The sequence below is a fragment of the Archocentrus centrarchus genome, chromosome 8 (assembly GCF_007364275.1).
Source record: "Archocentrus centrarchus isolate MPI-CPG fArcCen1 chromosome 8, fArcCen1, whole genome shotgun sequence".
Classification (NCBI taxonomy): Eukaryota; Metazoa; Chordata; class Actinopteri; order Cichliformes; family Cichlidae; genus Archocentrus; species Archocentrus centrarchus.
In genome coordinates this window covers 4,699,473-4,714,997 of record NC_044353.1, presented here as the reverse complement: position 1 = coordinate 4,714,997, position 15,525 = coordinate 4,699,473, and the positions used below count along the sequence as shown (strand labels likewise).

At 43.0% G+C, this 15,525-nt stretch overlaps 2 protein-coding genes across 3 annotated transcripts; both read right to left on the bottom strand.

Moving 5' to 3' along the window:
* Positions 1-2,112: 2,112 nt before the first annotated feature.
* cbx2 (chromobox homolog 2 (Drosophila Pc class)) lies at positions 2,113-6,097 on the bottom strand. Its single transcript, XM_030736195.1, is given in 6 exon segments — positions 2,113-2,276; positions 2,278-3,597; positions 3,688-3,757; positions 3,985-4,050; positions 5,867-5,910; positions 6,011-6,097. Coding segments are annotated over 6 exon segments (1,593 nt in total). The 5' UTR covers positions 6,083-6,097; the 3' UTR covers positions 2,113-2,255.
* A 1,094-nt stretch (positions 6,098-7,191) lies between these two features.
* LOC115785114 (ectonucleotide pyrophosphatase/phosphodiesterase family member 7-like) lies at positions 7,192-13,764 on the bottom strand. Of its 2 annotated transcripts, none has more exons than XM_030736580.1 (6): positions 13,530-13,764; positions 12,942-13,087; positions 11,939-12,568; positions 9,665-9,899; positions 7,487-7,619; positions 7,192-7,330 (listed from the first exon to the last, which is right to left on the bottom strand). In XM_030736580.1, the coding sequence occupies exons 1-6, from the start codon at positions 13,762-13,764 to the stop codon at positions 7,273-7,275; spliced, it is 1,437 nt and encodes a 478-aa protein (XP_030592440.1). In that variant the 3' UTR covers positions 7,192-7,272. The 2 variants fall into 2 exon arrangements, with proteins under 2 accessions (XP_030592440.1, XP_030592441.1); XM_030736581.1 differs by having other exon boundaries at positions 7,487-7,613.
* Positions 13,765-15,525: the final 1,761 nt, after the last annotated feature.

Sequence of the window (15,525 nt, the reverse complement as noted above, 5' to 3'; positions counted from 1 at the left end):
ACACCACTCGCATGGTCCCAATTAGGCCCCAAATATTTCTCTCTGACATTTGTAACACGTCATCCAGCAGGGCTCTTCTTTCCCGTTCCAGTTTCAAAACAATACAGACAAGGAAGTGGAAATGGTGTAGTCTCCATCGGGTGCTCAGGGGAACTCCTTTTATTGAACAACCTGAAATTTTAGCTATCTTTGGGGTAATGCCTTTGTGTTCAGTCTGAGAAAAAGAAAGGCACAGTCTGCAGAGCAGGATTAGACACAAGAGTTCAGACGAAGTGCTTTGTTGCTGAACTCCTCTCGAGGGAGCAGAAAGTAGCGCACGCTGTTGCGGTTTCTTTTCCGTTACATCAGATAGAGACAACACCCCCCCCCCCCCCCCCTGCAGCTCCTGAACCCACGCATGAGACGACCACAGCTGCAAGTAACAGAAAAAAACTTGCGTTTGGCACCAGTTTTGGAACACCAGTGAGAACGATAAAACCTGGTGGTTTCGTGGCTGCTTTATTCCACACCAGACCTTTTCCCGTGGTCTGAAAGGCTCGCAGTCCACGATCTTTGCAACACAAAGTGCTTCTTCTGCTTTATGTCTCAAATAATTACAAGCCTGAGAACATGCATTGCCGCCTGGTGAATATCACGTCAGAGTGGTGCAAACGAATGAAGAACAAACCTCAGCCGGGGCCGAGGCTTATTCTGAGCATCGGAGGGGAAACGGAGATACGTATCTGCCTCCCCGCATGCTTCAGCCCTTTGGAAAGCCGCGCTGATAAACCGGCTGCATTGTGGAATGAGAGTTGTTTTCTGAGGCGATGCTGGTGTGCACAGTTCAGCAGCACGTGCAGCCAGTTCTGATTGTTTTTCCCCCCAGTACATAGAAATGAAGCTGTTGCTCCAGTTGGTTGCTGGTACTAACATGAGATTATACAGCATGAAAGTCCAATACATTGAGAGCTATATAAAAAAATATATAGACACAATGATGCTATACCCTGGAGGGATTTTTTTTCCCCTCCACAAAGAAATGAACAAACAGAGGTAGCTAATTTCAGAAACATTACAAAAATAAACCCTATTGACTCAATACTAAGATTTAAACTGGCTGGTAGCTATTTAATGACATGGACTCACAACATTAAGAGATTATTATAACCTAAATGAGCTATCCATAAAGAAGCTAGACCTCCTGCTCACACCAGCCTTTCATAATTTCTTCATAGAGATATTCCTTCTGTCTGCTGTTACATAACAAAGCAGAGAATCTCTTCAACAGGGAAACACACACAAGATCGATGCAGATAAATGTGTGAATGCTAATACTCTGCACCGATTCAGCAGCCTGCGCGGGGCTTTACCTTTTAGCTCGAAGCTTAATGTGATTTGATGAATACCAGTCACAGGGGAGGCAAAAAAAAAAAAGATTTGTATCAGGAAGGCCAAAATGTGTGGGTTTTTTTTGTTTGTTTTTTTAACATGAGCAAATAAATAATTACAATCAATAACTGACTTTTTAATACCTCACAGTCTGGGGCTTGACTACAAAAAAGATGAAGACAAATCCCTGGTGTGTTTCTCCAGTTCTTTCAGAACCTGAATCCTCTGTTGCTACTTCCCACCGCCGAGGAGCCGGTGCTCGTGCCAGTGCTGGTGTCGGTTCCAGTGAACCGGCGAAGCGCTTAAGAACGGGCCCGCATTTCCACCGCGTTTCTGTGAACTGCTCCTTTACGTATGAGTGTGGGCAGGTCGCCGTCTGGACACGAAAGCCGAAGCGCACAAACGTGGAGAGAGAACACGCTCCTTTTTCCTTGTGCTGCAAACATGTTTTACGGTCCAAACCAAACTGCTGCAGCCATCTGTGTGCAGCACAGAGGGAAACACAGACAGCGATTAGAGCAAGACGACGAGTACGCACTTTGTGTCCTTTATCTGTGATATGAACTGATACAAAGCAGCAAGTTCAGCCTTAGAGCCCAGCCTAATTCACAGCCATGAAATCGCTTCGCTCTTCTCATGTAATACACATGTAATACGGTAAGAAAACTTGATGTTGAGATGGCAGAGTCACGCCCTTCTCCGCTTTCGTCACGCGTTCTTGGTTTAGACCAGCTAGCTTGCGGGGCCCGAGTTGAACCCGTTTTTCAGACGAGCACCGAGTGCGTTCGCGGTGGAAAACCCGCCTAACGGTTCAAATACTGGCACCAGCACCGGCACCCCGTCAGTGGGAAAGCAGCATGTTTGCTTCGGGTCTGCAGCGTGGCAAATCAACAGTTGCGGATGCTGAAAGAAGCCCACGCTGGTCGGCGACTCCTTGACTGTGACAGTAACTAGATTAGCGGTGACATCCGTTACAAACACGTGCTCAATCAGACTACGCGTAGGCTTCCAGTCCTGGCTCTGGACCGCCACCCGTCCAGCATAGGGAGAATCCTGGTCGGAGTCTGAGCTGCTTTCCTCTTCCCCTGTGCTCATCTCGTTCATTTTGGCTTTTTTGCCATCTTTGGAGGCTGATCTGTCCTGCTGGCTCTGGACCTCTGTGGGGGATTTATGCACGACACTCTTCTCCAGCCTGCTTTGGACTCTTGAGGTCTGGATTTCATTCACCTCCCTGACCTTGTCAGCTCCGGGCTGTGTTTTTCTGGCCTGCACTCTTCCAGGGGTCGCAGGACTCTTGGGAGGATTACACTCCTGATTTTGTGTCACAGTAGGTTTCCGTGCTGGGTTTGCTGCATTTCTGGGGCCTGACACTGGTGCTGTGCCATTTCCAGGAACATCGTTGCTTTGCACCAGTTTGTTCTGTAGGTTGAGGGGCTGGAGGCCCTGATTGGAGGAGACATTAGATGGCAAGGACGCCACTGTTTTAGTATTGGGTGTCCTCTGCACTGTCGTCACAGGGACCTGAGCTTTCTTTTGTCCATTAGGGGAGCTTAGTGTATGCTGAGTGGTTCCTTGAATGGGGTGTTTGGATGTATTCAGATTCAAGGCTGCTACGCCCTTTGATTTACTAGGAACTGCTTTCAAATCCAGGCTTGTCCCGCTGCTCATACCGGAGACAGACAGTTTACCCTCAGTGACATTTCTGCTTTGGCTGGCTTTGTTCAGGGGCAGAGAGGCAGACTGGACTGATGGTCTGCCAGATCCCACGGGGCTCATGGAGTTTTTAACAGCACCAACCTGGGTGAGGGAACTCCTGTTTGGACCACCCACTGTATCCCTGGCTGAGCCCCGGTGGAAACCCATGAAGGTAAAGCTGGCTGGGTGAACCGGCTTCTTGATTGCTCCTGGAATATCGGAGTCTTTGGCAGTCTTGTGAGGGCCCTTGTTCTGCTGGAACTCCTTTACTTCGGAGGGCAAAGGTTTTCTGCTTCGTTTCTTTGGGGGCTCCTGTTTCGCCATGACAATCTGCGCCTTCTTCTGAGGGACAGGATTCAGATCTCTCGTTCTCAAGCCCGGGCTGACTTGTTTAACTTGGCTGTCGTCATCATCATCATCATCATCATCATCTGAGGACGACGAGGAAGAGGAGCACGAAGACGAGGAATCAGAGGACGACGACGACGAGCCAGATGAGGAGCTGCTTGACTTGGAAGCTTCGGGCACGTTTTCCTACATTTTTAATAAGAAGCAAGCATTAGATACTCCATATGGGACTTAATCCTGCAAAAAAATTAGATTCACCTTTTGATTTAAACTTACAAGGATTTTCCGAGGCCGTCCTCTGGGCCTCTTCCCTCTTTTACGCAGCAGAAGCTCCTTTTCTTGCTCTCTGTAATATGTCAGCAAACAAGTAGACATCAACCACGGCTATATCCAATCATGTAAATAAGTATTATGAAACTGTAATATACTTCAGCAGGATTACAACTGAAGTTTGCTATGAAGATATCAAACTGACCCACAATACAACTAGCCTGGAAACGCAGCATAAGTTTTATCACTCAGTAAGTATAGACCAATCATAGGTGAGCTGCACGTGCTGATAGAAACACTTACTTCTTGTTGAACGCAGCCAACAGTCTCGGGTCAAGGATGTTTTCTTGGGGCTCCCAGCTGTTGTGTCTGAAATTCACAGCGATGGAGAGCATTAACACACACACACACACACACACACACACACACACACACACACACACACACACACACACACACACACACACAAAAACTACAGGTACCCTCCAGTCTGAGCTGTGCTTCCAGATTTAGAAAATGGCCTTTCAGCAGAGTCTGGTTCATTTGGGAACAGAGGACTCTGTTGTTTCAGCAGCCATGAACTGAGCACAGGCATCCCTTACTTTACGCGACACACATTATTTAAAGACGTCTCAGGTGAGCCCAAAGCAGGATGAGAACTGAAATCTAACACTCGGTGATAACGCAACACTGCAGTTAGTGACAGCGTGGCTTTATAAACAGACCTGTGTAATGACAAATTCATAGAAAAGGCCAGTTATTAAACAATATCTTTATTGTGTAGATGGAAATTTCTCATTGAAGTGTATTTCTATCTGTACTGCACTACTGGTGTGTGAAGTGTGATTTAAATGGCTACAAACACTGTGCGTTTATTAAAGGATAATATGGATTTGGGCACGTGGAAGACGAAAGACATTAAATCCAAAAAGATGACAAGCTAATTGATTCTGTACATCAGATAATATGTGAGGCATTAATCAGACCACACCAGTCAGTCTTTAGCTTTGTTTGTTTCCACAACAAAGACATTTGTGTGTTTTCTGAAGCAGGAAGGAAGCACATTATTTTGGGTCGTGAAAGTGTTGACATGTGGGATGCTGTGTAAATGCAGCATGGAGATTTTTTTTTTTTTTTTTTTAATGAGTGCAAATAAATTTGTTTTGCAGTCCTTTATTAGGAGTGCCTGCACATGATGGCAACGTCCAGCTCTTGCACCGCTGAGTTACTGAAGTGACCTGTTGTTTTTTTATCCTGTATCTAAATCTGAAATCAGAGCATCTGTTAGCTTGCTTCCTGAGCGTGGTTGCGACCTCATTCAGTGACTAATAAGTTGATAGTAACAAAATAATAACTAAATGGCTTAACTACAGAAACAAACCAAAGACAGGCCCCTTCAATGATTTGGGCTACATGCATGTCTAATGACCACTCTCTTTATCAGTAGCTGTTGAATGGCCCATTCTGATCTGCAGTCAGCAGTGAAATAATCAACCCCCACCCTTTCGTTACACACACACACACACACACACACACACACACACACACACACACACACACACACACACACACACAAAGGATGTGGTTCTAACAGAAAGCCATGGAGCTGGCAGGCAACAGTGTGCATTGATGGTGGATTACAGCAACAATGTGAAGTGAACAGAAAGGGCAAGTGACAAGAAATGAAGGCGTAGTGGAGCTTTACAGGCGCAAACACACATGTAAAACACACACATCGAATGTAACGCCATAGAGAAATAATTATACGTACATATGAATACAAAAAATCAAGTAATGGTCGCAAATTTTGCTGAGTCCCATTCAAGGACAAAAAAAAAGAAAAGAAAAATTAAAAGCGATGAATAAAACCAGTCAAACATTAAAATAACCTGAATAATCGGAATCATGAAAAGCTGAATTAACCTTAAAGTATTTTATGTGGCTTTCCGCTAACTTAAAAAAAATTAAATATTGAACAAAAGGAAGCAAATGTAACGGTAAAATTTCGCGGTGGTTATTATATAAAGAAAACCCCGGGGGAAACGATTTTATCTCATTGCTGTTGGAATTTGGACGTTGTTTTTATAGAAAAAAAAGGGTGAAAAAGTTGGAGTTTAGCTAAAAGCAACAAGCGACACGCTGTTGTTGTTTTCATTGTTTCGGTCGGAGCAGCACTTGTACTTACTTGGATGACCATCCCCTCCACTTGACGAGAAACTCCAACTTTCCCTGGAAAAAAAAAAAACCCGCAAAAAGGAAAAGAGGCCGTTTGTAAAACAGAAGGAAAACACGTGGGTTAAAGTTAGCACTGTAGTTATTCAGTACTGACCTTTCTCATTCGTTTGTTTAAGATGCATTCCGCATCAAAAACCTGCTCTCCCACGGCGCTCAGTTCCTCCATGTCTGCCTTCGCCCCCGAACACAATCCTTTATCAAAGGAACGGTCCACACGGCGGAATTACGCAGGGACACAGCCGGATGTCCAAAGACGTGCCTTCAAATTAAAAGTAGATCCAGGCGCCAGCTGAAATTGAATGCGTTATCCCGCAATTATCGGATCATATGACACGTTTTAGGGACACCGGATTTGACCAATGTTATAGGACAGACATCAATAAACATGTACAGTCCAATATCAATATCAAGACAGACAAAAGAATAAAAACTTAAGTCAGTATGTAAATAAAATATATACAAACGCTGACTTCAGGATATAATATTTTATTCAACTCATTTTATGCACAAGCTTTTGTTGGGATTAAGTTCAGTTTTTGGCAGCAAAACAAACACAAACAAGTGAACCAGTTAAATAATTTCTTCCTATACCATAATTATAAAAAAACAGTATGATGATTTAAATATTGTAATGAAATAAGTTCTATAAAGGATGTAAATGTTATGCTAAAAAAATTAGAGCTCGATATGAATGCCACACATGCTGCCATTCACGTTGAAAGTTGGAGCCGGAAGTGCGGAGCGTCCGTGTTTAACTTGACACATTTAACGACGGAGAGGCGGGCAGCTGACTGTGCGCTTGGTTAAAATATGTCACTTGGCAGCCACCGTAGAATCATCAGCCTACTGACTTTTATAAATGAAAGTGGAAACGTGATATGATAATCACTAATTTGTTCTCAGTACCTTTTATTCTAATTTAATTGGTTAGACCCTTACCCCACACCCCATTTTACTTTATGGCTTTTACATTTATTTAGTACATAAAAATGATATAACATTAAATTAATGGTCTCAAATGCTTACATTAAAGTGTACTGTCAAACTGCTCAACACATACTGCTTATGCATGATACTGATTATTCACATTTAATTACAGCAGGTTTGAAAAAGACACATTTGGTTCATTTGTAAAAGGACTCATCCAGCCAGGGTAGATCCCATTACACACGTTTCAATGCCCTCTTTTTTCATTTTGTATTATTTGCAAATAACTTAAATATTAATTTACACACAGGTTTAAATCTTTGGTTTCTTGTGCAACTCAGCACGAAAGCGACTGATCCAGAAGGGCAGTCCACGGGGAGCTGCTTTAAAATCTCTGAGACATGATTTGTTTTGTCTTTAACGCGATGCTCAGAATGAGCTTTGTTCTGTGCATTCTCTTTCTGGGAGATCTTTCAAACTTCCTGATCTGAAAACACAGAAATAAAGAAATTTTCAATGGCTGCATGTTTGTTGGAATGTGCGAGAATAGATTTACAGCACAAAATTATGAACAGATGTTAACAGAAAAGTATAATTCACCTTTATTTCTCAGTAATACATAATAGTTTGAGTAAGTTGTTACCTTTTTGTCTTGTGTTTCTTGTTGAGTAGTCGGTGGGCCAGAACCACTATAAAGACTACGGCAAGAAATCCGGCTACTGCAGCCAGTCCGGTGAAGCCATTTTTCAGGTAATTTGTAGCTCCACTATCTCGAACTGAAAGAAGAAATAAGAAACAAACACTAATTTACAAACCAAAGATTTTAATTTAGGAAGATTGATGATTTAATACTTCTGCACCAACATCAAAAATAATAGTACTGCTACTTGGGGCTCTAAATTACATCAGCCACCCACATGATGGCGTCATGACAGCAAGTTTTATGTATTGTACAATTTATTATTTTTCCCCTATTTTATTCATCCAGCATTTTTTTTTCTGCACAAACACTTTTCACATTTCAAATTGTCTGCCTCTCCTTTATCAGGTTCTCTTCTAATATTAATAATGGCCCTAAATTATCTGCTTACCCTAATGTGTGGTTGGCTTCGCACTGCTGGGAGAAGTTTGCTTTCACGGCTCACAGAAAGATTTCACTTCTAGTTTGGTTAGGTTTGAGCACCAGAAGTACTCTGGTAGGTTAGCTCAAAAAAACCAACAAATAACTGTTGTGTTGGAATCCATCAGTATTCACCTACGTAACCTGTTGTGGATCCCGGGCCCAGGAAAAAACAATGTTGTTCTCCTCAATCCATAATTGTAAATCTAAAGTTAAGGATTTAATAAACATACACTGAAAAAACTTTTGTGCAAATTATAGGCGCGAAGCAAAACACCAAGTTTTGAAAAATAGACTCCCCCCACCAGTGCTTCAGTGGTTTCTTCCACAGCCTCCCATTTCTGATCTCATTTACTTTGCAAAGGTGAACTTAAAAATTAAAGAGGATGTGTGAGGCAGTGTTGGTTAATTTTGCCACTCAGTAGAATTAAACACGATTGCAGCTGTAATCACGCTGCATTTTCTTGGCTCCATTACCCTGCCTTTGAATCTTATGCTTGCTTCCCTGTGGCTTCTATATTTATATGGGGCAGTGGTGCCTCCTAATGTTTGTTTATAGAGGCAGGAGTCGTGTCCATAACTAAATTGTTGAATTTAACTGGCTTGGTATTTATTTTTATAGAAATCTTGGACTTTTCACAGCCCACCCTGACAGGTTTTGGGTCGCCTCTGGTGCCCTCTCAATGACGGAAACGCCCCTGGATCAGTCGGCACAAAATGTGAGCGTGATTTTTAGCTCCGCTGTTTTGAGGAAAAAGTCGAGCTCTATCCTTGGCGGCATCATCGACCTCTATTCCACAAAACTTTAACGTCAACAGTGTGATCTAGGATGTTCAAATTCCCACCACTGATCCATACTGTTCAAGTTAGAGCCACCAAACTGCACACAATTGTTCACCATCACCAGGGCTACATGCTGACCAAGGGCCATAAATCTGTCACGCATTTTGACGGATTCAAAACAGCTGAGTTTTGGCAGTGAACAAGTCAAAGCCTGGTGTTACATTAAATATTCTGCTGTTACTTATGCTTTATATGAACCTAATTGTTAATATAAACATTAACTGTTTGTTTGGTAAACAGATAATAAATGGTGTGGGTACTGTGGATGGAGCAAACATTGTAAACGAGGCAGGATTGTTGTGGGTCACTGGAAGGTCGGGACCACCTCTGCTCCTGAGGAATGCAAGAAACCAAGAGCATCCTGACCTCATGACTTCATTATGCCACACATTAAAGCAAGCGGACAGCCAGTTACTGTTTACTCTAAAATCTGAATACTGGACCACTTAAAAACTTAGGTAACTTTTATGCACTGTGAGGAAATACTTCAGTTTGCTGATACTGGTTGGTAGCTATGTCAATATGTGACTAAGGGAAGTATTGCCACCCACCCAATAACAAATGTTTATGAAGATTTTATGATAGAAAAACAAAAAACACTGAACTTTTGTAGAATTGACTGTTAATTTTTTTGTCTCCATATGCAAGATCTTTAAACCTGATTAAAAAAAAATCCAAACTTTCCTCAAGAACACCAGATGTGCTTTGTAGTTGTAACCTATAGCAACCCTACATCTGATTTGGATGCAAGTAAAGTCAGAAGTGATGGATGGTTGGCCCAGTAATGAAGGAGCAGGTGTTGGAGCGACACACTTTCAGTGCCACGGGGAGAGACTCATTAGCCTGATATAAACTCACCCGAAGTCGGGATGCTAGTAACCAGCATGTGTTTGGTGGCGTTGAGGTGGCCGTCGTTGACCTCCGGCTGGATGCCCAGGATGTGACACATCAAGGGGTAGATGTTAACCGTCTCAAAGGGCTCTACGGTCAGGTTCTTGTGAAATGCTGGACCCACTGCTCTGAACAGAACCTTCATGTCCATCTCTTGGTTGTCAAAGCCATGCTCTCCCTTGTTGAACTGAACTGGGAAATACTGCAAGGACAGGATGGGTAGCATAACTCTCATGACCCAGTTTGATAGATTCAATTAGAATATAACTTTCACAAGGCAGCCAAATAAAATGAAGCTCAACAGAGGTCCACTACTGCTTGGACTGCTCTCACTCAGTCAGCAGAGGGAGGTATTGACCAAGTGAAAGAGGATTTTCTGTATTGTGCAATGAAATCCCTTTCACCCTTTGTGACTACTGTCGACCAGTGATGGAGCCTAAATGGGAATTTTAATCCATCTCGAAAATGTTCATTTTCATTACATATGTTAAAGACTTACAATGGTTTCGTAGTTAAATGTTTTATATAGTAGTATTTCCAAAAAATGTTATGTAATTTTCAGAATTCAGAATCCGCAGTTATCTTTGTTATGTAACTCTTGATATTCTTATCCTTTATAGCAGTGATCCTCAAATCCAGGGCTCGAGGGCCAGTGTCCTGCAGGTTTTAGATGTGTCCCTGACGCAACACACCTGATTCAAATGGCTGAATTACCTCCTCATTATGCAGTCAGGTTCTCCAGAGTCCTGCTAATGACTTCTGTATTTGACTCAGGTGTGTTGGATCAGGGACACATCTAAAACCTACAGGACACCGGACCTCAAGGCCTGGATTTGAGGATCCCTGCTTTATAGTATATAAAATGGGGCAGGAACAAAGAGTCAAATGGCCTGCTGTAACTTACGGACCTGAGATATACAAATTGATTTTTCTTCATATTCAGGAATTTTCAGGATATTTCACAATTTTAGAATTCCCCTTTTTTTAAAAATTAAGCTATGATTTAATGGTTCTTCATACTGACGGACACGTTCACTTGCAAAGTTGCTGCACAGTGGAGTGACTGAGTGTAGAGCCAAATGAAAATGCTAATTTTGAATTTTGAGGCATGAATAGCTTCATGAAGCATTTGAGAGCGTACTGCATGTCATCAGCAAGGCCTGGATTATCCTGAGGACGTGCAAATGCACTTGATTAAAATTGTAATGTACTAAGATTAGAATTTAACTCCTTGTGTCTGGTTGAAAAGAGCCCAGTTGAAGTATTTTCAATGAGCAGATTTTAAGTAATTTAATTATTTCTGTAGTCAAGAAATGAGGAAGTTCATATAAAAAAAAAAAAGATGGCATTAACAGATAATTCATCTGGCTCTTCATCGTTATCAGTATAGAAGTGCCTCTGCAGGTCATAATCACATATATTGGTGGCTGTTAATAAGTTATAGCAGGAAATATAAATGGTTACTGTAGCATGCTGCGTAAGCATAAATGCTGACTATGCTGCAGTTTAGTCTGTAAGACTTGCCGTGAACATAAAACCACGGTCCTGATTTTCTGTGGTTGGAAACATATGATATGACCATGTTGTTGCAGGTTTGTGGAAGCCATTGCTGTGTCTGTAAAAGGTTTCATTTGGTGGCTGTTGTGAAGTGACCGCAATCATTTCCTGACTCTAACCCAGTGGTTCTCAAATCCAGGCCTCGTGGCCCAGTGTCCTGCAGGTTTTAGATGTGTCTCTGCTTCAACACACCTGAGTCAAATATAGAAGTCATTAGCAGGACTCTGGAGAACCTGACTGCATACTGAGGAGGTCATTCAGCCATTTGATTCAGGTGTGTTGAATCAGGGACACATCTAAAACCTGCAGGACACTGGGCCACGAGGCCTGGATTTGAGAACCACTGCTCTAACCAAGTGGTTTTAACCTCTTGACTACCACCGGATCCATCTAGGGTTAGGGTTTGGTTTTCTTTTAGCCACACACTAAACCCCCCCCCCCCCCCCCCCCCCCCCCCCCCCCCCCCCCCCCCCCCCGCCAGCCTCCCAATTGGACTTTGGGTGTTGTTATCTCTCTGAGGCAAATATTGCTGCGTCCAGTGGTACGGCACAGTAGCATTATGGCGTTATGTGTCACCCTGTAATGAGTAAATGTTGGATTTGACATGTGTGATCGCTGCTGTAGATCGTTTCAGTTTGTCAGGTGAGAGTGTGAAAGACACAGTTTGAGCATCTGTCAGCATACCCCGTTGATCACATATCCAGAATCAGCCCATAGAACGATGGGTAGGATGCGATCATTTTTGGCAAAGTGAAGGTGTGCTGGCATCTCCTCCTTCTTGTACACATGGAGGTGTGGATGAGCCCCTTTCAAGGCTTTATAAACCACCTCCAGTTTGCCCGGCTTTGGCAGCAGCATCCCAGAAGGTCCGTAGTCGACCAGGTGGAAGGACAGGTCCCCGAACGAAAAGCCTGGGATCTTTGACAGGGTGATTTCCTCCACCAGGCCATTACGATAAATGGTGGACATGCCGTGGTCTGATGTGATGATGATGTTCAGACGGTGATTCAGCCCGTGTTGCTCAGCTGAGTCTCGGATGTAGCCCACTGTTCGGTCCACTTGTTTGACCATCTCTCTACGTTCATTAGAGTCCGGACCATATTTGTGGCCCGTCCCGTCAGGCTCACCAAAGTACATGGAAACGAAGTCCACATTCTGGTCTCTGAACCAGCCCATCACCTTGTCTGTGTTTTCTCGCCAAGCCGTCTCGTTCTTGTAGTTGTAAAGCAGCGGCTCCACTTCCTGCACCATAGCAACCAGTCCCTGGTAACTGGAAGCTGTGCCAGGAAAGTGAAGAGAGCCAGCTTTTAGGCCCTGGAAGGTTAGAAAAAACGAGGCCACATTAACATAAACATGACATATGTACTTGACATGCTGACAAGTATGTGAAAGCTACATCTGTTCATACTGTGGGTCAACATACTAGGAGACCACATCAGTAATAGCTGGATTTTGATTAATTTTCTTAAACCTACAGCTTAACCTTTGAAGCAGCCTTACAGCAGCTGTCATTTGCATGCAGTTAACATCTACGCCTGCAAAATAATTTGCAGTATAACTGTGGTGATCTTCCTGAAATCATTCAGCAAGCCTTCAGAGGTGTTTTTGTCAAGAGAAATGGTTTCTATTTCTGTAAACAGCAAAACAGTCTCTCTCAGTGATAAGATGGAAATTGTGCTGCACAGACCTGTTTCTGTGCTGTGATCCAGATAGGCAGAGTGCCATTGTCCCACCAGTCATTCACAAACTGAGTCTGATAGTAAGGCTTCTTCTCTCCACTGGTTGTGTTGAACCACATGTTGTGGATTACCCCGTGATTCTCGATGTAGCGGCCTGCAGGAGAGAATTGCTGTCAGTCTGCTTGCACTCATTATTCATAGCGTGACACATTCACATTAAAAATTCTATCAACTTAACAGGCTGAGTGGCATGGCGCTTTTGGACAAGGTCTTATGACCAACTTCGGAGATTAGAGGAATTTAATTTCAAGGAAGTTAAATTTCTTTTAGCAGGCGCTGATGATTCGAGAGTCAAAATAAAAAAAAAAAAAGAAAAAGAAAAGGGAACAGAGAATTCTTCCCTCAGTCATCCAAGCATAATCATCTTACTCAGCTATAAAAGCGGTTGGACCCTGGGACATTCAATTACAACTAATTCCTTTTTCCTGTGGCTTTTTCAATACTTGCAAAGTAAACTCAGAGCGGTTACTATTTTGTCATGATATGTAGACTCCCTGCCAAGTAGAAGCACCGCTGTAGAAAATGAAACTCTTTACCTGTCAAGAGGGTGAAGTGTGTTGGACTGGTGAGGGTGAGGTAAGGAGGGCTGGCATACAGGGCTTTGACACCATCCCTGGCCATTTGGTCCAGGTTCGGCGTGTCCACATCACGGTCGTAATCCCACCGGAAACCGTCAAAGGAGATCAGCAGCAGCTTCTGACGCTCTGTGTTTACTGGCGCTCCGAGGACTGATGAAGCCCAGAGGATGCAGAGACTTGCGGTCCACAGCATGGCGATTGTAGGCACTGACCCTGTCGCTCCGTTCAAACTCTGATTCATATAAGGGAGCCTGTTCTTGACGGTTGTCAAGCTAATAACTTCTGGTCAAAGTTTTACCAACTTATCTCAGTGATCGAACCGACCTTATCTTTTCTGCATGATGTTTATGGCCTGATTTTATGACGGGGAGTCGCGTTCTCAGTGAATTTCCCCAGTTTCCCTCTTGACGACCGGCAGTAAAGCAGATTAATCTCTCTGGGCCTCGCGGCTGTTTGTTTCCCCCCTAACTTGCTTGTTGATCCTGTCTTTCTGTTTGTCTGCCTGCCCGTCTGTGAGTCGGAGTTTCTTGTGAATCACTGACAATGAGGGAATGACACTTTGATGGGTTTCACCTTGAGTTGGGATGGTGCATGATTGATCTGACACCAAGAAAATGAAGAGGAGAATGAGAGTATATATATCCTCGTCAGATAGCAGTGGTCTCAAGGGAACAAAAGACCCTAATAGACATATTCATTTTAATAACTGTAATGTTTATATAGCTCCAGGATATTGTCATAAGGTCTTTAGAAATCTACATAGATTTTTTTAAGCAATGACCATGAGGGTGGACAAACTATTAAAAAAATGAACAGCAGCCTCCTCTGTGTTTCAGTTCAGATCATACCCGGTGTCCTTATCCAGACATTATATATCACTGTGATGTAACCTTATCAACGCCCATCAAATTGCTAGACAAGCTAACTCTTCAAATTTGTTCTTTATTGTGTGTGTCCTTGGCACAGGTTCAAGGGAATAGTCTAATCTTTATGGAGATAAGGGCTAACATTCATCAGCTTTCATTTACCTTATTCATATGCATTAGCTTTCTCATATTAACTCTATCCGCTCGCCGTCTGCTGTCAGCAAGATTTGGATGAGTGTTTTGGACTGCTGAGACCGGTGAAAGTCTCAGATCTCTGCTATGAGAACTTTATCAAACATGTACACCCTGAACTTGGTGGGCGAGCAAACTTTATCTGACCCTCTCAGTCCTGTGCAGAGTTTCCACTGGGATCTTCACATTTTCTTGAAGAAGTAAAGTGAGGGTTTTTTGCCTTTAGCACTCCCTGCTGCCCATACGCAACCACTGCAGTACATCTCCCCCAGACAGCAAGCAGAAACAAATGCACCAGGTTGAGCTGGAGCAGGCACAGGAACACACTGTGGTATTTCTCATGTGAAGTTTGACTTTTGTTGAACTTCAACACTTTCCCATCCTACAAAAATCTCAGATAACTGCATTATAAATTCCTGAATGTGTCACTATAACCCCAACAAACTATTGAACCTCACCATGTAAATCCTTAAAAGTCAGCTTGCCTTTTGACATTAAAATCCAGTTAGTTTTTTTTTAAGATTCCTTAACTGAAGTGAAAAGCTCCCACACACCGTCTCACACTGCTGCTGTATCTTATTGGATGTGTCACTCTAAACTACTTTGAGTCTGTATACACAAAAATCCCCAAAACACCACAAGGCTGTAAATGCAGTGCATCGGTGCACATCCGCTAATCAGATGAACACGAATCAAATAATCACTATTTGATGGTACGTAAGAGTGCTTCAGCAGCATTAAGCATTATGCACGTCATCCAGGTGTCATGGTCCTGGGCCTTTTGCCCAGTGTTCTTGTGTCCTGAGGTTTTGTCTCCTTGTTATTTTGTTTCCATTTGAGGACGTTTAATCATGTTTTCAGTTCTGCTGGTTCTTTGTGTTTACATTTATTCTTAC